We start from the raw sequence: 24,924 nt of genomic DNA on the forward strand, positions 1-24,924 counted from the left end.
ATTCCGGTTTGCAAATGTTCTTTGGAACCCAAACAGCTGACACAACTTCCATGGCTTCTGATTGGCTGCAGGAGCTTACTGCAGCCAATCAGAAACTATGCCTTGGTTTCCAAAGGTTCTGGAAGTTGAACAGACTTCCGGAACGGATTCCGGTCAACTTCCGGGGTACCACTCTACTTCACTGACACAGCCCTCTCTGCTGAGGTCTGAGCTGCAACAGTGCAAAGCTAGCAGAAGCTTGATTCTCATATTAATCTGCTTTATTTAGCTTATAGTTGGAGGGAGAAGGGTAATCAGGAAAGACGAAATTAGCTAAAGTGGAGGCAGGCAGAGTGGGAATTAACACATCCTATGAAACCTTGGAGCAAAAGTCCAGAAACACCAGGATTTTTTCTTGATTTGCTCTTTGGAGTCACCTTAATTTAACCCGGCCTTCCTTGATGTGCTTCTCTTCAGTAAGGTAAAGGTAAAGGGACCCCTGACCATTAGGTCCGGTCGTGGCCAACTCTGGGGTTGCAGCGCTCATCTCGCTTTAGTGGCCGAGGGAGCCGGCATACAGCTTCCGGGTCACGTGGCCAGCATGACTAAGCCGCTTCTGGTGAACCAGAGCAGTGCACGGAAATGCCGTTTACCTTCCCACCGGAGCAGTACCTGTTTATCTACTTACACTTTAACGTGCTTTCAAACTGCTAGGTTGGCAGGAGCAGGGACCGAGCAACGGGAGCTCGCCCCATCGCAAGGATTCAAACCGCTGACCTTCTGATCGGCAGGTCCTCGGCTCTGTGGTTTAACCCACAGTGCCACCCGTGTCCCTCTTTTCAGTACATCTCTCTTTTCATTAATTACAAAAAAAGTTTCCAAATACTCTTCGGTTGAAAAGACTTTGGATTATCTTAACTGCATGCATGGTGTCATGCAATCAGTCCTTATAGCTTTCACCAAGATTCTTCAGAGTAGAAATTAGAGGCAGTCATGTTAGTGGAAAGCTACATAAGGCAGACAAGGGCAGATGTTTGGCAGGGCAATCCGGCATTCAGAGGCAATGGCTCTGTTAGAATGCAAAGATTTTCTTCACAATGCACAGATGTAGAAATAAATTGGCTGACAGCCCTTGTCAAAAAAAAAAAAAGAAAAGAAAAGCTTCACCAAATTATATACATTAAAAGACTTTGAACATGCCTTCATCTCTCCAGTAACTGAAGCAGAATACATGTATATATTTAGGCGAGGAAAGTGTTGAGAGGTAGGTAGACACAGTGCAGTAAAACATGCCTTAAAAGCAATTATCAAGTCTCTCCTAACGGTTCCAAAAATCATGCATCTATTTCATTTTCATCTGTTACATGTTAAGTGTTTTATATTTCCAGGCTACTCCAAGGAAACCGGATTAGGTCAATTACTAAGAAAGCGTTTTCTGGTCTGGATGCACTTGAACACCTGTAAGTAGTTGAAAATCACATTGAACTAGACAATTTTTAAAATATGCAATGATGCCAACTCAATGATAACCTTCAAAGGGGGCATATAGGTCAGTGGTAGAGCTCCTGCTTTCATCATCATCATCATCATCATCATCATCATTTTTAATTTCTATCTTACAATACTCAAGGCGGTTTACAAGCTGAAGAACAAAAAATGTACATCTTATAACAATCTAATGCAATACAAAAATGTGATAATAAAACATAACTTTAAAATAGTCAACCTCTATCAAAAAAGTAACATTCAACAATCATTAGAATAGTATAAAATAATAATATCAACATAGAAAAGTTAAACAGAAATCCACTCAACAGTTACAATAATATCTAAACTATAATCAATAAAACAACAGCAAGCCACAGTACATCAAAAAATACAATACACATTAAGAAGCAGAGGGTAGAGCAAGGCAGGTGGAAAGAGGCCTTGCCTATTGGAGTCTCTCCGCTCACAGTTCTTCCTCCAGGAACAGCTTCCTTATGAGGAGACCCTGGACCGGAGGGTGGGGCAAGGCAGGTGGAAAGAGGCCTTGCCTGATGGAGTCTCTCCCCTCACAGTTCTTCCTCCAGGAACAGCTTCCTTATGAGGAGACCCTGGACCGGAGGGTGGGGCAAGGCAGGTGGAAAGAGGCCTTGCCTGATGGAGTCTCTCCCCTCACAGTTCTTCCTCCAGGAACAGCTTCCTTATGAGGAGACCCTGGACCGGAGGGTGGGGCAAGGCAGGTGGAAAGAGGCATTGCCTGATGGAGTCTCTCCCCTCACAGTTCTTCCTCCAAAGGAACAGCTTTGCACACCCAAGTTCCCAATTGCAATCCCAGTTTCAATCTCCAATAAGGGCTGAGAAGAAAGCCTTCTCTGAAACCCAGGGGAGCTGCCTATCAGTGTAGACTGAGTTAGAGATGGTTTGAGTGTGAGACGACTTTCTGTGTTGCAGCATAGGGTCTGTAGATGGCATTCCCCTGCCAAATGGCATTGTATCTAGGAAATATAGTCAAATCATACAACTGGGGTAGCTCAGCTGGTACAACATGAGACCCAATGGGGTTGAGCCCCACATTGGGTGAAAGATTCCTATACTGCAGGGCTTGAATGAGATGATCCCCACGGTCCCTTCGAACTCTACAATTCTATGATATATTATCTTTTAAATGAGCCTCTGTGTAGTGGTACTTATATGGTACAAGGTGCTTCTTTTTCATGTTTTATTTTAGCAGAATGTGAGAATTTGCTTTGACTTTGTTTGCCTTTTGATCCTACATTTTGCCTTTTCCTTTTGTTTCCACCCGCAGAGATCTAAGTAACAATGCCATCATGTCAATTCAAGGAAACACGTTTTCACAAATGAAGAAACTTAAAGAATTGTAAGTGTCTCTAGTTTGCCCCAATGAGACGTGCGTTATGTTTGAATATATCAGATAATCATAGCAATGGACATTGGTAGTAATGACGATGCATTTATTTTGAAAAGCAGTACCTTTAGCAACTTTCTCATGTCATTGTTGAACAACATAGGGCACAGTTAAGAAAAAAGGTGCTGTGGATCTGAAAAAGGAAATAACAGTCATACCTTGGTTCTGGAATGCCTTGCGACTCAAAAGTTTTGGCTCACAAACTCCGCAAACCCGGAAGTGAGTGTTCCTGTTTGCGAATGTTCTTTTGGAACCCGAACATCCAGTGTGGCTTCTGATTGGCTGCAGGAAGCTCCTGCGGCTAATCAGAAGCTGTGCCTTGGTTTCCGAACTTTTTGGAAGTTGAGCGGACTTCCGGAACGGGTTCCGTTTGGCTTCCAAGGTACCACTGTACGTATTTTGAGGTATACAGCTAAGGCAAGGATAATTCTAGAAGTTCGTGCTCAACAAGTAATAATACTCTGCTTTGGTCCTATAAAAAGACAGAAATTCTTTCCCCACCTAGTAGCAAAGGCCACCCTGAACTATACCCAGGGCTGGATTTAGGTTTGATGAGGCCCTTGGCTACTGAAGGTAATGGGGCCCTGTATATGTCCAGCTGTCCTTTGTCAACAACAAATTGCCAGTTTTTTGTGTTGAATATATGCTATATGCCAATTTATGGACCTAGGTAAAGGGTAAAGGACCCCTGACCATTAGGTCCAGTCGTGGCCGACTCTCGGTTTGCAGTGCTCATCTCGCTTTATTGGCCGAGGGAGCTGGCGTACAGCTTCCGGGTCATGTGGCCAGCATGACCAAGCTGCTTCTGGCAAACCAGAGCAGCGCATGGAAACGCTGTTTACCTTCCCGCTGGAGCGGTTCCTATTTATCTACTTGCACTTTGACGTGCTTTCGAACTGCTAGGTTGGCAGGAGCAAGGACAGAGCAACAGGAGCTCACCCCGTTGGGCGGATTCGAACCGCCGACCTTCTGATTGGCAAGTCATAGGCTCTGTGGTTTAACCCACAGCGCCACCCGCGTCCCAATTTATGGACCTAATAAGTATCTAAAGCCATTTGCACATGCAGAATGTAGGCACCCTGTATATAGAAAGGAACAAACCAGTGATATTTTAGGGAACAGGCTAGCAGACGGGGCCCATTACTTACATCATAGGAGCCTACACAACAAAAACACTGTTGCTATATGTAGGTTTTGTTTTATTTGTTTTTTATCTTATATTTTGGAAATGTACATCCAGGTTTTTTTCTCTTTAATTTTTTTTTGGGGGGGCCCCAAGAGAGTGGGGCCCTAAGCTATAGCTTGTTTAGCTTATACATAAATCCGGCACTGACTATATTAGACACTTACCTGTTCAGCTGCATGTACGTAACACAAAACCAAACCCTTAATCATGATGGGCTCTGCTTCTTTAAGTAATTTCCTCCTCCACCACCCTGGTTCTGATACCAGGGAGCCAGCACAGGATTTAGCTCAGTGACGTAAGGTAGGGGAAGGTTTTGTTTCTGTCCCCCTCATTCTCCTCTAAGTATAGGGAAAGGGCTATAAAATATCTGCCTTGCATGCAGAAGATTCCGGGTTCAGTCCCTAGCATCTGTCTGAAACCCTGGGGAGCTACTGCTATTCAGTGTGGACAATCAACAACAACAACAACAACAATAATTTATTATTTATACCCCGCCCATCTGGCTGAGTTTCCCCAGCCACTCTGGGCAGCTCCCAATCGAGTGTTAAAAACAATACAGCATTAAATATTAAAAACTTCCCTAAACAGGGCTGCTTTCAGATGTCTTTTAAAAATAAGATAGCTGCTTACTTCCTTGACATCTGATGGAAGGGCGTTCCACAGGGCGGGTGCCACTACCGAAAAGGCCCTCTGTCTGGTTCCCTGTAACCTCACTTCTCGCAATGAGGGAACTGCCAGAAGGCCCTCGGAGCTGGACCTCAGTGTCCGGGCTGAACGATGGGGGTGGAGACGCTTCTTCGGGTATACAGGTGTATACAAACTAGATGGACCAATGGTCTGATTCTGTATAAGGCAGCTTCCTATATTTGTATAAAAAGTTAATCCTTCTGTGCTGGCTTTGTAGTACATCTGGGTAGGTTAGGAGTGAGGCAGGACACTTGTACACACTGCCACACACAGATCTTATGTATGTGTTAGACCAGAATGAGCAAGAAGCCTGTAATATGTTCTCTCCAACACATGTACACCTCATAGCCCATGATTCTCACCTTTCCATGAACCTTCCCTGAGATGTTGAGACCGGCCAGGCTGCAAACGAAGTAAATAAATCAGTGCAACGCCGTTGATTTTTTGTCATCAGTTTTGGTGCTTAACTTATCTTCGGGTTTGATTTAATACTGCTTTCCTGCTCTGGAAGCTGTGAAGTTCTGCTTCCTATGAATGGAATCCGCTCCTGTTTCGTTTTATAGGTACCTAAACACGTCTAGCCTTTTGTGCGACTGCCAGCTGAAATGGCTACCGGAATGGCTGATGGACAACAATTTCCAGGCTTTCGTCAATGCCACTTGTGCCCATCCTCAGATACTAAAAGGGAGGAATGTGCTTGCTGTCAGCCTAGAAGATTTTGTGTGTGGTAAGGTTGTTGTTTTTTGTAATCCTTTTTCATTGCCGTCTAGATGGTTGTTTCAGGGCAGATTTAAACAGCTTTAGCTTTATTACCTGAACTGTGAGGGTTAATAGTTTTGTTTATTTGTTTAAAATACTCTTCCCCACCCCCCCTCCACTGTTCATGAGCTCTGCACTGCAGATATTTCAAGTTTGTGGTTTTATTTCAGATGGGGAACGACAGTTTAGGATTAAGTTTTGTGTACTGCATAGTTGCATATTGTGTACAAAAGAAGGCTCAGTGGTTTGTGGTGGAAAATGCATATATGCTGCTAGGCTTAAAATGTGAATGCCACTTAGGTAAGCATTGTTCTAAATATTTTGGCATTCTGTGAAATGTTTAGACAGATGCATGCTTAGTTTTCTTAAATGCAAAAATGCAGGAATATGTATAATATGAATAGCACCTTCATTAAGTGTTCTTCGTTAAGATGTTCTTCAGGAGTTTTGTTAACATACAAAATCCACATAGTCATCTTTAAGCACAATATTTCATTTTTATGGCCTTTGTGCACTCCTACATCTAAGAACATTTGAGAGCTCTAGCAAAGCTCCAGCATTCCTGGCTCCCACCTCCTTAAGAGAAGAGTCAGAGGTGGGACAAAGGCATCCGTTCTATTTTGACCAGCATGTTAGCAGCTGCCCAGGAAGTTCTATTGAGCTCATGGTCTTTAGGGAAATATTTTCTCACAGACTCACTTTTCTGTGTTTGCAACTCAGCAAAATTATTCCACCCACCACCCCCAAAATTAGGGAATTCCAATGTCTTTTCCACAATCAATTTTGTTTGGGCATAGTTTAATTTCTAAGAGAGTAGAAAGAGATTGGACCACAAAACGATGTGTAGGGCTGGGCAGTATCTGGTTTTCAGCATTGTTGATATATCACCAGCTAAACTTCACAATATACTGATATAGCACAGTGTCCCAAATAAGGATGGAATTATGCGGGTGGCGCTGTGGGTTAAACCACAGAGCCTAGGACTTGCCGATCAGAAGGTCGGCGGTTCGAATCCCCGCGACGGGGTGAGCTCCCGTTGCTTGATCCCTTCTCCTGCTTGATCCCTTCTCCTGCCAACCTAGCAGTTCAAAAGCATGTCAAAGTGCAAGTAGATAAATAGGTACTGCTCTGGTGGGAAGGTAAACGCCAGCTCCCTTAGCCAATAAAGCGAGATGAGCGCCGCAACCCCAGAGTCTGTCACGACTGGACCTAATGGTCAGGGGTCCCTTTACCTTTATGTGGGGACATTGGCTGTCTTTATGGTTTTTCTCAAGTTACGTTTTTGGCATAGCACACGCATCATGATTCGCGATATATCGCCAGGTCAAAAATTATGAAACGGATATCCTAATATGGACTTCAAAGTGATTTTGGATGATATATCACCCAGCCCTAATGATGTGAGCACTTTCCTCATTAGACCCTATTGGAGGGCAGCTGCATCACCTTACTCACAGTGAGAATATCTTTGCATCTCTCGGTTCACAATGGAAGGGAGGGAGGTTGTCCAGCCCTGACAGCCAATGAAATGTGAGCATGTTTTAAAGAAGCAGGGAGCCTGTGGTAACGGGAACTGACCAGAAAGAGCAAACAATCTGACATACATTGTGGATTTTTGAGGGGTTAACTCTGGTTTATCTTTCTTACAGTGAAAAACACACCAGTGCTGAATAGCAGGGAGGTTCAGGTCTAGGATTTCTGTTATTTTTGTGCTGCTCATGAATGTGCTGCTCATTGAACCACTGTCAAAAGTGTTCTTTCATAGCCACAGTTAATGGCCATAGTTGGTGGCCCTAAGCAAACTTGGGCTGGAGTTTTGTACACAGTTAACACTGGCATTAAAAGAAAATGATTTATGAATGCATAACGGGCAGCAGAAATGCAGCTTTTGTAAAAAGAAAAACCTACCATGGCTTGTTCTGAAGAGCTGTAAAATATAACTAATGAAACTGTAGGTCCAAAAGCATAATTGACCCCATTATTAGAGATGGGAAATTAAGCCACAAAAAAATCACTTCTACAAGAAAGAGACATGCTTTCAGCTGAACCAATGTTACAAGTATTCAGCTGGGAAGCACCGAAATGCAGTACATTGCAAATATATATGCTATAGCATCTTTGCAATACGGCTTCTTAATAACTTTTAAAATAAATCCGTCATGTCTAATTGAGAGAGTTACTGTTTGAATTAAACTTTCTTTGCAGCATATACCAAGAACTGGACAAAAATTTGGTTTCTTTAATGGACTAAACAAATTAATTGAATTGAATAAACACTTTTTGATCTCCATAGCCTAGTTATCACGTTAATGTTTCAGTGGGAAATGTTGCTTAAAGATATATTTTCAGTCAAGAAGAATTGTGCTCCTTAATTCTCAGATCTTGCAGCTGAATGACAGTAATTTAAATATTCATCCTTGCATTCATTAAAATGATTGCTCAGCAGGAGAAAAATACCACATGCCTTTCTAAATTTAATGAAAACAACTCTCTCTGTGTGTATGTGGTTTTAGAAGCTAATTCAACATGCCAGGTTAAAGTTCTGGGAAGAAAAGAAGACGAGGAAACAGAAACGGGGCATTTTAACAAAATGAAATTGTGTGCTTACCAGTTCCTTTGTCCTTATAATTCGAAATTGATGTAATTTGTACTTCTCCCAGCTATCAAAAGATGATAAATTTTAGACCTAAAGGCAATTTTTTCAAAAAAAGAAGAAGGTGAAAATGAGATTTAAAATATAAAATAATCTTGCTGATCCATTGTTGTGTATGATCATCATATGATTATGCAATAGAAGTTGTCAGCTGGTATTCCCTGGGCCAAAGCTGCACAACCCAAAAGGTGAAAAGGCAATATGGAAGTTGCTGCGATTATAAGCAATGAATTTTTACACCAGGCCAGGAACCTGATTTTTAACATGCCACCTCTTACTCCCTTGACAGTGGCAAAGCCAATAGCTGACAAGCGGTGGAAACTGGCAGCACAATCTTAGGCTATTTAGAAACAAGCTCTGTTGAGTTCAGTAGGACTCAGCTGCCAGATAAATGCATAGAGAATTGCAGTTGGAATGTACTTCTGCTTCATGAGTGAAATGTTAAACATTAGTTGATTGGTCAAAACGTTATAGTTTTCAGAGTACAACAATTTCCCGATGGGATTCAGTAGAGCCCTGTTTATCTTCTCTTAGCCCCACCTACCCCCAACCACATGCGAAAGCAGCATGGCCAAACATCAGAGGGAATGGGAGGCCTGGGCTTGCTTGCCTCAGCCAATCCAGCAACGTCCTCTTTCTGTAGACAAGAAACAGAGGATCCATTTGTGTATGTGTGATGCTTCCTTATTTGGGAAAGGATGGTGCCTTTGATGGACACAGTTTCTGAGATGAACTCAAGTAAATGCAAAGTTACTCTGTAGACCTGAGATGGAGTACTAGTGTTCCACCAGATGCTGTTGGCCAGCATTTGTCTGCAGACAGCTTTCTGGGTCATGTGGCCAGCATGACTAAACCGCTTCTGGCGCAACGGAACACCGTGACAGAAGCTAGAGCACACGGAAACGCCATTTATCTTCTCACCACAGTGGTACCTATTTATCTACTTGCACTGGTATGCTTTTGAACTGCTAGGTTGGCAGAAGCTGGGACAGAGCAACAGGAGCTCACCTTGTCGCGGGGATTCGACTGCCAACCTTCCGACTGGCAAGCCCAAGAGGCTCAGTGGTTTAGCGTCACCTGCTTCCCCAGCTATTGGTAAAAGAACCTCCCTCAAGAGTACAATTTAGAACAGGGATGGGGGACCCTGTGGCCCTGCAGATGATGTTGGATTGCAACTCCCATCAGGCCCCAGCCACCGTAGCAAATGGTCAGGGATGATGGGAGTTGGAGTCAAAGGTTCGCCATCCATGATTTAGACTGCTGATTGGAAATCTGCATAATATCTCTTTTAAGTACTTGATTCTTCCAAACCTATAATTAAAGGTCTGGTCTGGTCTCTCACTTTCGTCTCCGACAAGAAATCACATGAGCTTATTGCAATTTGTTCCCCACCCCCCTTTGCTCTTATATTCACAGATGATTTTCCGAAGCCACAGATAACTGTACAGCCTGAAACTCAGTCAGCAATCAAAGGTTCCAATTTAAGTTTTATATGTTCAGCCGCCAGCAGCAGCGATTCCCCGATGACTTTTGCTTGGAAGAAGGACAATGAATTGCTGCATGATGCTGAAATGGAGAATTACGCACATCTCAGGGCACAGGGCGGCGAAGTGATGGAATATACCACCATTCTTAGGCTGCGCAATGTGGAATTCAGCAACGAGGGGAAATATCAGTGTGTTATTTCAAATCACTTTGGCTCATCCTACTCTGTCAAAGCTAAACTCACAGTGAACAGTAAGTATCTTGAGATTACCTGTATATTAAAAAAAAATCATATGATATGTAATCCAAAAGGCATCACCCAAAATATTTGGATACTGGAAGTTGAGATGCTGTTGGCTGCCTTCTCTGGACACACGGGGAACAAATGTGAAAGCACGTTATATTTGAATGTACCAAAACCATATACATATATATATATATATATATATATATATATATATATATATATCTGGGATTCAGTAGGTTATATCTAACAAAGTTGTCCCAGAATTAACCTTGGAGTGAAATGTGAGTGAATACGGTCTGTCTAAAATAAGATTAATTCATATATATGTTTTCCCGAGTTGTGTACGTCACAACCTGTTAAACCTCATTTGAGTCTTTAGAAATTATTTATATAAAGTAGACTGCATTTGGTTCATCAAAGATTCAAAGAATTGCCATCCAAGATACACCCAGTTAAAGAGACCATTCAGTCAAATATTCAAGTAAAATGAAATACAGTATTATGGGAAAGAAATTCACACAACTCACACTCCCAGAATTAATGTGTAAACCAGGAGGCAGCAATCATTCAAAATATGCACATTTACAAATTTGGTGGTGCCTTTCTCAAATCACAGTATGAATGCAAAATGTGCATATCAGCAGGAATTGCATACAGATTTTCATGCAGACAATTTTTTTATAAAAAAAAATCTGATGAAGAAACAAGGCACACCGAGAGAAACTGATATTGACAGGTTCATCTATCCCCAAATAAACTAGAGAATCAGCAACGGAATTGATAGCATAGCAAGCAGCCACTTTGTAATGTTATGCTGCTAGTGCTGGGGATGAGGAAATGATTGCCCTGTATGTGCTTCGCTGAAATCAGTCCTTATTTCAAAAGCAGCTTGCAGATGTTTCCTTCGGAGTTGGGCATTAAAAAATCTAGACCCAGCTGAGCTGGTAGAGAGCAGGGGAAACAATTGTCCATGAATCGATGGCGACACCGATTCCACTTACATTGTATGGGCGTACTGAAAACTGTGGTCTGTATACTGTCTAATAAGAAGACTCACTTGTATCTTTTTGCATCTTTTGTGTTTTTTGTAGTGCTTCCTTCATTTACCAAGATGCCCATGGACCTCACCATCCGTGCAGGGGCGATGGCACGACTGGAATGTGCTGCAGTTGGCCACCCGGTGCCCCAGATCGCTTGGCAGAAAGATGGCGGCACTGACTTTCCCGCAGCACGTAAGAGACGCATGCATGTGATGCCTGAGGACGATGTCTTCTTTATAGTGGATGTCAAAATCGAAGATACTGGTGTCTACAGCTGCACAGCTCAGAACACTGCTGGGAGCATCTCTGCTAATGCAACATTAACAGTGTTAGGTGAGATAAAATGTGATTGCCAACTGAACACTGGGGGTGCCCCTTTGTCTTTGCTTGCTGATAACATGATTAAAGCTTTAGAGATATTTTTGGACTTGGACTCAAATATCCCTAGTGCTGCAAGATTGTCACAAGAGCGCTTGGACTAAAATTGTCTATCAAAAACTTCACTCTTGTGGTTTATCACCACAACAGCTCCTCACTTTGGGTTTTAGTAAAGCAAACAGTCTAATTTGTCAGCACCTAAATGATATCGAGCGTCAGAACAACCTGGCCACTATAAGGAAATTTTGCCCATTGTATGACTATTTTCCACCTTCCCATTTCAACTCTCTGACACCCTATCTGCATAACCTAGCAATTCTAAAATATAGACACGTTTTTACTCTCTCAAGATTGAATGTATTGCCCTTGGCTGTACTTGAGGGACGATTCCAACAGATTCCACACAAAAAACGCTTATGTCCTTGCAGAGATGGCAGTACCAAATCAGTGGCACATGCCCTTCTGGCTTGCACTCTTTATAAAGACTTGAGGAATGAGATTATCACCCCTCTTTTATTGTCCATTCTGGGTCAACCAACCACTGCCACAGTGTCCTTTCTCTTGGCAGATCAAGATGAGCAGGTGACAGCAAAGGTTGCAAGGTTTTTAGCTGGGGCAATCAGAATAAGATCCACTATTTGACTATTGATTCAAAACCTTAAAATGTATTTTATACAATTGACTTTTTCTTTCTATTCTTTGTATATCATATTGTTGTTTTATTGCTGATGGCTGACGCAAATAAAGATTCATTCTTGGTAACATTCATATATTTGCTGCTCCCCCCTTTCCTTCAGAAACGCCCTCGTTTTTGAGGCCTTTGCTGGACCGGACGGTGACGAAAGGGGAAACGGCCGTCTTGCAGTGCATCGCTGGTGGTAGCCCCCCTCCTCGGCTTAACTGGACCAAAGACGACAGCACTCTGAAGGTGACGGAGAGGCATTTCTTTGCAGCAGGAAACCAGTTGCTCATCATTGTGGACACAGACTTTGAAGACGCTGGGAAGTACACATGTGAAATGTCTAATACTCTTGGGACAGAGAGAGGCAACATCCGCCTCAGCGTAATTCCCACGCCAACCTGTGACTCTCCTCAGAACGCTGCCCCGTCTTTGGACGATGATGGATGGGCCACTGTGGGCGTTGTGATCATAGCTGTGGTGTGCTGCGTGGTGGGCACTTCCCTCGTGTGGGTGGTCATCATATACCACACAAGAAGGAGAAATGAAGATTGCAGCATCACAAACACAGGTGTGTAAACTGAAACTTGGCACCGGAAGAGCAGAGCTGAAATATGTTTGTGGTTAACCTACAGAGGTTTTTCTTCCAGGCTTATTTGTGTCTCTTGACTCCGATTCAGAAGAGCGAATAGCTTTTCAAATACATCCCTCTGTTGCTCATTAGCCTTAAAATGTGGCAAAGAATCTCGATGCTGATAGCTCTGTGTGTTTGCTTAAATCGCAGATGAGACAAATCTGCCTGCTGATATTCCAAGCTATCTGTCATCCCAGGGAACTCTAGCTGAAAGGCAAGATGGATATGGGTCATTGGAGAATGGAAGTCAACATCATTTTGTATCTTCATCCTCATCCATGGGAGGATATTTCTTACAACAAAGAGACAGCGGTGGTAAGCATTCAAAATGTTGAATTGTACCATCCGAAAGCTAGAGATCCAATCACTATTGTCCTTAATTCATGGAGGGTACCTTCTTCAACTCTGTTGATGAGAAAATTGTCAACTAATGGCTATGGTCCCTTAAAGGGTATTGGAATATCAAAACACTTGCCACCTTTTAACATTCAGTAGTAGATCATCGGTGTATACAGATGCAAATTCATAAGTTTTTATCCTGCTGGGGAGTGCTTCCAGGAAATGGCTTGGAGATTTTTCTTGTGCATTTTATTTCATTTTATTTTCCACCTGGAGCCAAACTTTTCAACCACTGGCCAAGGACATCAATACAGTAGTGATCCGAATGCTACCAAGCTTTTTCAGCAAGAGAGTCAGCTGAGACCTTTCTGTCTTGACAGGATAAGTTCAGTTTTACCCCATTCCCCAGCATCAAGCAGAGGTGCTTTTTTCCAAGTTAGTACTTTCCCAAGTCTTCCATATTCAGAAGGCAAAGTCTGTATCCACTGGTTCTTTCTGTGAGATGCAACAGAAGGACTTGGTGTGGCAGCCATATTTTGTGCCCTACTTAACGCTCTAGATCAGAGGTGGGGAGACTGTGGCTCCCCAGGGGCATCTGAAGGCAACCCTGTGTAGGGAAGTTTTTTAATGTTTAATGCTTTATCATGTTTTTAATATTCGGTTGGGAGCTGCCCAGTGTGGCCAGGGAAACCCAGCCAGATGGGCAGGGTATAAACAATACAGTCGTACCTTGTTTTGCAGCCGGGATCCGTTCCGGAGCCCTGGCTGCTAGCCAAAAAGGACGCAGGGCAAAGCGCCACATCTGCGCTCACGCATGGAGTGGTTTGCGCTTCTGCGCATGCGCGAAGCGCAATTTAGAGCTTCTGCACATGCACGAGCGGCAAACCCGGAAGTAACCCATTCTGGTACATCCGGGTTTGCTGCGGACATTCACTGGAATGGACGCTAGACAAGGCGGACGTTCACAGAGGTATTACTGTAAATAATAATAATAATAATAATCTTGCAACTCCCATCAGCCTCAACTAATGATCAGAGATGATGGGACAACAGCTTGTGGGCCACAGATTCCACACCCTTGTTCTAGCTCTCGCTGTTGAGGAAATCTTGTGCCAGAATAAGTGCACCTAACTTGACAAGGAACATTATCACAGTGACCCTGGCAATGACTGATCTAGAGGGCTGCACAGCCAGTTCTTCGTAAGGAATGTTGTTAGGAGATCCTCTCCGCCACCACCCTGCCCAAGCAGAAGCTTTTCCACACCTTTGACAAGCTACTTCTAGAATTTAGGGGCATTTTCACAGAAAGCTGAGAGGTCCCACAGCGTGGTCAGTTCTACACCATCTAAATAGATTCTGTGGAACTGGATGTTAAGGGTGCACAACTCTTAACACTGGAAACCACTAACTCTGAAAAATCTCATTAAGGTCTCAAATTAGTATGATATCTGGGACCTTTGGGTGAAGGGTGGACTCTAAATACACTTAATAAAGAAATAAACGAGTACAGTGGTACCTCGGGTTAAGTACTTAATTCGTTCCGGAGGTCCGTACTTAACCTGAAACTGTTCTTAACCTGAAGCACCACTTTAGCTAATGGGGCCTCCTGCTGCTGCCGCACCACCAGAGCACAATTTCGGTTCTTATCCTGAAGCAAAGTTCTTAACCTGAAGCACTATTTCTGGGTTAGCAGAGTCTGTAACCTGAAGCGTATGTAACCTGAAGCGTATGTAACCCGAGGTACCACTGTACCTCAAAATAATATTGCTTTGAAATCAATAAAAAATTATTCACTGCATAGCTTTTTTATAATATGTATTCATATATAACTGTTAAAGGGATCCTGACCTATACACCATTTCTCTTTTGAAGGAATTTGTCATACAGATAACTGCAGCGAAAATGACTTGGAAGCTGTAACAGATCCATTCTTATGTCATTATCTGGGAACTTCAGGAAGTATATATTTGAAAAGCAATATATGTGGCCCAGATATGTTTGATGTATACCACGCAGGTAATCTTCATTCCATATGTATATATAAAATAGTTTGCTGCATTTCATTGTCTCTTTTTGAAGGTTCTCTTTTGCTTAGCGAAGCTAACCCAACCTTGTTTTTTTGCTTATGCTGTTTGTTTAAGGCTGCAATCCAGAGCAAAGGACAGTGTGTGCGGACCTGTATGACTCAAGCTGCTTGAAGGAAAAGGAATGCTACCCCTATCCCCACCCGCCTGAAGATCCTTTTGACCAGTATATCAGCATTTCTGGAATACACCCTCCAAGCAGTAAATTGCTCCCCTCTGCTTACACTCAGCGTGAAGACAGTGGAACAAGAAACTTGCATCTGAATTTGGATGCAAGTGAATTTAGCAGAAATCAAGAGCTGCCTCCTCTTACTACAAGCGGCACTTTCATGGGTATGCGTTCAGTGGTTAAAATAGCCTAGAAAAAGCAAATAAATGGGAACCATGGGCATGCAGTCTCCATTATTAGTGTATTTTTGGTCTTTGTGGAAGCCGCCCAGAGTGGCTGGGGAAACCCAGCCAGATGGGCGGGGTGCAAATAATAAATTATTAAATTATTGTTATTATTTCAACATTGGGTTGGGAAATTCAGCATTCAGCACCCATTTGCACACAGAATTCCCCAACCAGCTGGCAGTAGTGTTGAGTGAAAATCTGCAGCCACATGTATACCGCCTCTGGCTAAACTCAGGGAGCTGACTATTTTAAAAATGCATCTTGTCACTAACTTCAACATTTAACTGTGTCAAAAGGCAGAGGTAGAAAGGTGAATCTGATTTAAGAACATTTCACTGGTCTGTGGGGTGGCCTTTTGTCCCTTCTTAATGGAGAGCACTTGACACATTTTCTCTCTTGTGTGTCTTTCAGGAACGTTTGGAAAACCTATATGGAGACACCAGCTTGATTCCTTCTCAAGTTGTAGGCAGCCTTCAATTTGGCAGCCAAGAGCTTCTCAAAATCATCCTCGTGAATCACTGAATTTTGACTCAGAGTCTGAGGATGATAACAGAAAAGACCGGACGTTTCATGAAGGGGACAGTGGCAATTGTATATATGGACAGGCTGCTGAAAATTTTAGGACTCCTGCTTTTCGGTTCTCTGAGTTGGATACATAGCTCCCCCTCTACCCTGCAAGCTGATTTATGAACCAAAGGAATATACTACCTCAAAGTGGACATTATTTAAAAAAGGAGAGGAAAGAAGACACTCCATACTTGTTTTTTATTAGGGCTATGATTCAAAAAGAAAGAAAGAAATACAATTTTTTTATACAGATGCAGTTTTATTGCCAAAACATTATACATTTTTATGCAAATTATACATTCCTTATAAAATATATTTCTAATAATTTTATAGCTTTGTTTTAACTGAATGGTACCTTTTTGTAAATTAACGGTGTGAATAATAACTATGCATTTGTTACTAAGACAGATTTCATTGTGTTGAAATGGGTGCTAAAGCGTTCTAAAGGAATACCAACATATGTACATGTTTTGTTTCCAAGGGTGTGTGTGTGTGTGCGCGCATTTAATGGTCATTCCAAAGTTATAAGCAGGTAAAATGGTCATATTTCCATATCACTTTTTAATGCATTGGGCTGCCTTGTGCACTTGAAGCACTGTAATAAAAAGAAATATACAGCCGGCTTTTTATGTTCAGAGAAATGAAAAAGTCGTTTCCCTCCTCCAACCATCTTTTCACCAATTTGTCTGCAGTACAGTGCATAAGCGCCCATAGCAGAATATTTGGCATCTGAACAAAGGCGCTTGTAAGTCTCCTTTTCCAGATAGCGTTCATTATTTTACTTGTGCTGCTACTTGTGATTTAGGCAGCTTCGCCAATGTGCATCACAGTTCTGCGGAGCGAAATGAGCAACAGCATATTCAAACCCACCATACATTGGCCTAATTCCAAGTTGTATATAGAGCTTTGCACATGCAAAGGAAGAGCCCATCCACATGTGATGCATTCCTTAAGGCAGACATGTTTGATTTGTATGAATCTTTGATTGCGTGCCACTGGAAAACATTCCCAAATGAATATTAGTTAATCATTGTATGCTTGTTATTTTACCATTTCAGTTTCCCAAACAAAATCATCTCTAAAAATGTAGCAATGTCCAATTATTATTTTTTTGCCAAAGATCGAAAAATAGTTTAAAACCCTGTTTACCAAGTAATTCAACAGTCTGTTAAGCCTGCTTTATGAAAGCATACCCCAATAAAGTATTTTCATAACACTTTCAGAAGGTTACCTACCTAGGAACGGAACAAAGCTTACAGCTGATGAAGTCTTCTAATTGTAAAGAAGTAACTGGGAACATTACTTCTTACGTATCCTCACTCAAAAACAGCAAAAGCCACCCTGCTCTGTTTGAGCCAAAACACTCTGATGGACAAAGTACTTGTGGTGGGGCTACACTGTACATATCCTAACACTTTCGCCATCAGTCACTGTCAGTTCAGACTCCAAAGCTGTACAGTGGTACCTCTGGTTACAGATTTAATTCATTCCGGGGTGCCATGCGCACCCTGAAAAATCCGTAACTAGAGGCGGCACTTCTGCATGCATGCACAGCGCGATAGAGTGCTTCTGCACATGCATGAGCGGCAAAACCTGGAAGTATACCCGTAACCCGAACCTGGAGGTTACGCAACACAAGGTACCACTGTATATGGAAAGTTAGACTGTTTTGCCCTGATGTACTTCCCTTAGCACTTGCTTATGTTGAATCGCATTTGCCATTTCAATGCTTCCCAGTTTGGGAAGACCCAGAACAGTTTTGATGTCCACAGTGCATTCCAGGTTACAAGTTAAAAATCACAGGTCCCAGTACCTTTGGGGAAAGTACCTTTCCACAAACCGAAAGGGCAAAAGCACAGGGTTTTGAAGGTGATGATGGTCAGCTGGTCCCTTTTGGTAGGGAGCTACATCTTTACTTGTCCCCCATTGAGATCATGCAGGACAGGTGAGCATGGTTTGGCCTAAGCAACCTCATGGACCAAACAAGGCCTTCATTTGGCCTGCAGGCCAGAGATTCCTCGGTGCTACTCTAGAGATTTAAGTTACTTCCTACAACCACTGACTAGCATTGTTGCCTTCCTCTGAACCTTTTCCGATTTGTCTGTATCCTCAAAATGCTGTGACCAGAACTTTATGCAGTATTCCAGACGAGGTCTGGCTGGAACTATTACTTTTTGAGTCTTGGAAACGATGGTTCTGTTAATGCAACCTAAAATTGTGTTTTGCAGCCACATTAACACTGCTGGCATGATCATCCTGAGACTACAAGCTCAAGGTTCTTTGCTCATATAGCATTGCCAAGCCAGATATCCCACATCCTATGCCTGTGGATTTGACCACCCGCACTCAGTATATTGGTAAAAATGATTGGGTATAATGCGGTAAAGGTAAAGGACCCCTGACAATTAAGTCCAGTCGCAAACGACTTTGGGCTTGCAGCGCTCATCTCGCTTTACTGGCCGAGGGAGCCAATGTTTGTCCACAGACAGTTTTTCCAGGTCATGTGGCCAGCATGACTAAGCCGCTTCAGGCAAACCAGAGCAGCGCACAGAAACACTGTTTACCTTCCCGCCGGAGTGGTACCTATTTATCTACTTGCACTTTGAAGTGCTTTCGAACTGCTAGGTTGGCAGAAGCTGGGACCGAGCAACGGGAGCTCACCCCGTCGCGGGGATTCGAACTGCCGACCTTCTGATCAGCAAGCCCTAGGCTCAGTGGTTTAGACCACAGTGCCACCCGCGTCCCTGTGTATAATGCGTTAAGGGGGACTCAAATATTTTTCAGGGTGTGTGATACAATTTTCATCACCTCCAAATATGCACACAGTAGAGGGCTTACTTGAAAACGTTCTCTACTCTCCCTGCATGTACAAAGTTCATATATTACAGAGAAGCCATTGTATTTGCAGCCCTATATTAAGTGGAGGTTATCCATGTATTACTCTAAAGTAAAGCGGAGGTGGCTAACCTGTGGCCGCCAGATACTGCTGAACTACAATTTTCGACCATTGACCATGGTAGCTGCAGTTGATAGGAATTGGAGGCCAACTTATGGAGGAAGCACATAATTCCCTATTGTCTTAAAGATACATATTTAAGTATTCTTCAGTTAAATGGTACAATTCATCTAGACCAGGTTTAAAGTGGGGGAACCACGCCATTTTTAAGCAAAAATGGTGGAGTGGTAAGAAATGTATATCAAGGTTTTGAAAGCCTAATTTACCCTCATCTGTTTTCATTACTCGAGGACTCTTGAAAGTTGTGAACCCTCATCTCAACAATGTGCTTAGACCCATGTGGCTCCCTGTAGGCTAATATTATGAGTCTCTTTTTAAATAAAAAATAAAAAATCCCTTCACTTTGAAGGTGCAAATTTATATAGTTGTCAGACTTTTTAAAGCTTAATTGAAAGCAGCTGTTGGAACAGAACTCTGTAGGCTGCATCTTTCAGAGAGTAAGTCTGGAGCAAAAGGTTCTTTCCCCTCCCCATTGCCCCTCCCAGTGAAGTCAAAGCTCTCTCTTTTTCTCCCCATCCAGGAACCTGGCATCCAGATTGCAGTGTAATTTCCCTCTTTAATTTCAGCCCTAGCATTGGAGACAGGAAGCTAATCCATCTTCAGTCACCGGTGGTCTAACTGTACAGAATGGATTTTTCATGCTTTTGTTTATCAAATTGCCAGGTTTTCTGACTGTTATTGTTAATTTGTCTTCATTGTTGCCAGATGTGGTTATGTGGTGGCAGACACTGATATCAGCATTTGGGGATAATTAACGGTGTTTTGAAAGAAATTAATTTTTCCAGGGTTAGACACACAGCTCCGAGACAGTAATGCAAGAAACCCTAAATTAGATTTGCTTGCTCATGGTGCGATCCTATACTCACTTTCCTAAGAGTAAGCTCATTATTCATTGGATGCTCATACTCAACAATTTTCAATATTTCTATCTAGAGTTACACTAATGACAGATCAGAGTTTAATTTTACAGACAGTTAGACCAGAAGTCAGCAAACTTTTTCAGCAGGGGGCCTGTCCACTATCCCTCAGACCTTGTGGGGGACCAGGCTATATTTTTTTGGGGGGGAAGATGAATGAATTCCTATGCCCCACAAATAACCCAGAGATGCATTTCAAACAAAAGGACACATTCTACTCATGTAAAAACACCAGGCAGGCCCACAAATCACATCAGAGACACATTTTAAATAAAAGGACACATTCTACTCATGTAAAAACACGCTGATTCCTGGACCATCCGCGGGCCGGATTTAGAAGGTGAGAAGGTGATTGGGCCGGATCTGGCCCCGGGCCTTAGTTTGCCTACCCATAAGTTAGACTAAAGAGCTAAAGATCTGCATGGTGAGATGTGCATAGATAGGTAGACTTTTGGATTCTTTTCCTCTTCTTCCTAGACGAGGGCTTTCAACAAGTTGGCTTTCCAATCCTGGGAAATTCCAGAAAAGAGGAGAAAGAATTGACACCAAGCCAAAATAGAGGAGGGTGGGACCCGAACAAGTGTAAAATTCTGCTTTTTGTATTATGGCTTTACATCTTGTCAGAAGGCCCAGTCTACCCAAAGTTGGGCACTTCTGATTTCCATTGATTTTAAGTAGAGCAAATAGGCATATACCGTACTTAAATCTCTTATTAACATCAATGGGCCTTAATGGTGCTTAAGTGTATCATGCTGTTAAGCATATTGCAACACTTTTCAGCTAATAGAGGAGCTCCAGTTTCAATTGTCAGCTCCCAATTGCTGGACACTGAGGACCTCTTAAGATGTCTTACAGATGGAATTCCTGAGTAAAAAAACATTTGCCGCTTGTGTTGGTTGTGAAGGCTGCTTCTGGACAAATACACTGTTTGTGCACATTTTGAAAGGAAGAACTATGATTTCTTCACAAGGCACCCTTCATTTTGATATGTGCCTGTATGGAGGAACCAGTTCCAGAGTACATGTTGTCACACATTAATTTTTGGAGGTAGAAACATTGCAAAAATATATTTTTAGTTTGCTTCCACACACAATTTCTGGCATCTGAGTTTTATTAGTTAGAAAGAGGCTAAATGGTTGACCCTGACACTCTGCGCTCATGGAACGCAGAGCTATGCTATGCTATTTTTCCTTCTGACGCAGATATCAAATAAAGTTTGTGGCTTGATATTCATACAGGTGTAGCGCAGGTGATAGGACATGAGTTTGAAACGACAGAATGTTTCGTCAGAAGCTCTTTTCTTACCATTTGAATCCCCTTCGGATACTTGAAGATGGCTTTAATATCACCTCTCAGTCTTCTCCCAGCTAAACATTCCTCAATCATTCCTCATAAGGCTTGGTCTCCAGACCTTTTATTATCTTCTTCGTCCTCCTCTGCACACTTTCCAGGTTGTCAGTATCCTTCTTGTTATGTACTGAAGTTCTCACCCTGGGCCAGCAGGAGGATACTGTAGATAGTTATGCAAATAAGGGATCGAAAGTGATGTTCAGTGATTGGATAGTTTAAAAAATTGTTACAGTTACGTTGTACTGGAGCTCTATATAAGCAGGCTGACTGAACCCTTCAGTTGAGTTCTGTTCGGGCCTGTGAATAAACAAGACCTGTTTGAAGAATCTCTGTCTCGTCTGATATGTTCACCCACAACTTAACACTTCTTACATTGTGGCACCCAGAACAGGACACAGTACACAGGTGAGGTCTAACTAGGGCAACAAAGAGTGGAACTATTACTTCCCTTGATCTGGACATTATACTTTGGTGGATGCAACCTAGAATTTCACTAGCTTTAATGGACACTGCTTAGACACTGCTTCATTTTTGTTGTTGCTGCTTTGATTTGTGTGCATCTGTATATTATCAAAAATTAAAGCAGTGTTCTCATTGAGCCCCACCTGTTAAATAATTATGTTCACCCTAGGCTGCATCTTTTTTGTGTGTATTTTTCAGGGAGGACCTAAAATCAATATATTTTCCCCAACAGATGTTTTATACAACTAGTGTGTGACATTTCTAAAGCCACAATCCTATACTTGTGATTCTGTAGTAAGTCTCAGTGAATTTGTTGGGTAGACAGGCATAGGACTACAGCTTAGAAAAGGATGGGCTTTGCTTTTAGACCTCTTCAGCCACATTTTCCTGATATGCACTTGTAAGCAGGCTGCGTTTTCTAGTTCTGTGTGTTCCTCAATGTGATGTGGCAGGAATATCTTCTGAAACAGTAGGGTCCAATACAGGGATGAGTTCCTATCCCTTCCCCCGTGTTTTTTGTTTCGGGTTTTTTTTTTTCCCTTTCAGATGTTGCCATAAATCACTTACAGAACTGACAGCATTTGGGCTGCATGACAAACGTTCCATAATAATGCAGCCCGATAAAAATGTGGAATTTCTGAGGTTACTACTTGTAATGCTTTTGGTGCCGTTGTAAATTCCCAGCTGTGTCAGCGTAGGTGGAAAGCAAGTCATAAATAAAAAGTGTGAAGAGAGATCTCTTGCTATGAGCCAAATTCCATGACTTCATTCAACTACTTAAAAAGAAAAAAATCTGATAAAGTCATTAGCATTATCTTAATTACCTTTTTTGTGTTAGAAATGGTCTACAATGTATATTGGGCGTCTGATGAGCATCCATACATACCGCCTTCCTTAGAAACATACATGCATGGGAAAGAGACTGGGGGAGACTGCTGTCCCAGCAAAAAATCTTATTGATAACAAATAAACAAGAGCTTTGTGTATTTTGATAGGCAGGACAGGGAGGTGGTAAGAATCCAACAGATAAGGAAGGGGGAAAACTCTGCAATTGTCTGTGGCTTTAATGTGCTAAGAGACATTGATAATTCTAGGATAATAGTAGCTTGGTTTAACCTGCCAAGCATTTTATGGGAATTATATACTGCAGGACGAAGGAAATGGGTAAAGTTTTGAATTTGGTGCATGTAGTATGGAACAGTGCCAGATTTACGTATAACCTAAATAAGCTATAGCTTAGGGCAGGCTTCCTCAACTTCGGCCCTCCTGATGTTTTTGGCCTACAACTCCCATGATCCCTAGCTAGCAGGACCAGTGGTCAGGGATGATGGGAATTGTAGTTTCAAAACATCTGGAGGGCTGAGGATGAGGATGCCTGGCATAGGGTCCTACTTCTCTTGTGGGCCTCAAAAAAAATTAAAGGAAAAATAACGATGTACATTTCCAAAATACAAGATAAAAAACAAATAAAATAAAACCTACATACAGCAACAGTGTTTTGTGCTGTGTAGGCTCCTATGATGTAATGCCAATGTGTTTGCATTATTAAGTTTGTTATGAATAAAAAATCATTTTATGTTAGAGCTTAATAATTATTTCACTATTAATATACTTCTTCATTGTATTTCAGTTCAACTATTACTTTGATAAAATACATATTTTGTTATGTGCAAATGGCTTTAGATACCTGTTAGGTCCATAAATTACCATATAGCATATATTCAACACAAAAAACAGTGACAATTTGTTGTTGACAAAGGACAGCTGGGCATATAAAGGGCCCCATTACCTTCAGTAGCTTAGGGCCTCATCAAACCTACATCTGGTCCTGGTATGGAATAACTAAAACAAGACGTGTTTTGGCAGTGCCCATGCTGTCATATCAGAGGTTTTTCAAGCTTTTGAGACTTGTGGAGGTAGTGGTAGTGGAGAAATGGTGAAACTTATATTGAACTGGTTATGAATCCAAAGTGGTGTCAGCGTGACTTGAAATTTGATAGGAAGAACCGAATGCAGAAATACAGGAAAGGTGACTGCTAGCTTGACGCCATTACATGTGAATATTCACTTTTACTTATAAAGGCATTTCTAAACCAGCAGCTCATTATAATAAAATATTGTGGAAGTGTTTCCCCAAATTAAAGCAAAATCTACAGTCACATTTCATTTTGCAAATGGACAGGATCAAGTGATCCAACAAGGAATTCAATTAAGTGCGTTCTCTAAACACTCTTGACAGAACAAAAATGTTTTCAGCAAACAATGGAACAGATCAGGATTTGCAAGTGCCTGTTTAATTTCAACAGGAAGTGTATCCCAAAGGGTTAGTGCTACTGTTCTGAAAGCTTTAGTTCCAGCAGAAGCTGCTAATAGTGGCATGGGGGGGGGGCAGGGGGTGGTTGCCCCAGGCACAAAATTGTTAGGGGGTGCAAAAATTCAACACTCGCTGCTGCCTCAATACAGTTGCGCGCTTCCGTCATCGGGATCCATTAAAAATGGCTTCTCCTTGCAAATCAGGAAGTAACCTCTTCAGACAACAGAACGACTCTTCATATCTCTCTGGCTGCAATCTCTGCTAGGCAGTTGAATGTGCATGCGTACTCCATCCATTTTTCTCTCTCCCATCCACCCCCTGCATGCCCCGGACACAGGCAACCCATGCTACACCACTGACTGTTAAACAAACACCTGTGGGACAGTCAGGAGAGCTTCTCTGCATGATGACAATGACCTGACTGGTGTATAAGGAGGCAAGGTGCTACTTCTAGTAACCTGATCCTAGGTCATTCAGGGCTTTGTATACTAACACATTGAACTTAGCTCAGGAATGTCATGTTGGCTGATGTCACGTTGCTGATACAGACATTTAAAGCAGTAACAGACCACTTTAAACAGTACAGTGGTACCTCTGGTTAAGAACTTAATTCATTCTGGAGGTCCGTTCTTAACCTGAAACTGTTCTTAACCTGAGGTACCACTCTAGCTGATGGGGCCTCCTGCTGCTGCCGCGCTGCCGGAGCACAATTTCTGTTCTCAACCTGAAGCAAAGTTCTTAACCCGAGCTACTATTTCTGGGTTAGCGGAGTCTGTAACCTGAAGCGTCTGTAACCCAAGGTACCACTGTAATGGGTTCCCCTAAAGAATCCCAGGAACTG

At 42.3% G+C, this 24,924-nt stretch overlaps 1 protein-coding gene across 1 annotated transcript in view; it reads left to right on the top strand.

Moving 5' to 3' along the window:
- LRIG3 (leucine rich repeats and immunoglobulin like domains 3) overlaps positions 1-17,240 on the top strand; it is a 54,947-nt gene extending 37,707 nt beyond the window's left edge. Inside the window, exons 10-19 of the mRNA XM_081022307.1 lie at positions 1,368-1,439; positions 2,771-2,842; positions 5,327-5,490; positions 9,592-9,912; positions 10,999-11,280; positions 12,123-12,575; positions 12,789-12,953; positions 14,850-14,993; positions 15,119-15,394; positions 15,869-17,240. Of these exons, the coding sequence (XP_080878433.1) occupies positions 1,368-1,439; positions 2,771-2,842; positions 5,327-5,490; positions 9,592-9,912; positions 10,999-11,280; positions 12,123-12,575; positions 12,789-12,953; positions 14,850-14,993; positions 15,119-15,394; positions 15,869-16,116 (2,197 nt within the window). The 3' untranslated portion in view covers positions 16,117-17,240. The remainder of the gene's footprint in view (positions 1-1,367; positions 1,440-2,770; positions 2,843-5,326; positions 5,491-9,591; positions 9,913-10,998; positions 11,281-12,122; positions 12,576-12,788; positions 12,954-14,849; positions 14,994-15,118; positions 15,395-15,868) is intronic.
- Positions 17,241-24,924: the final 7,684 nt, after the last annotated feature.

This window comes from Podarcis pityusensis, assembly GCF_964106645.2.
Source record: "Podarcis pityusensis genome assembly, chromosome: 10".
Lineage (NCBI taxonomy): Eukaryota > Metazoa > Chordata > Lepidosauria > Squamata > Lacertidae > Podarcis > Podarcis pityusensis.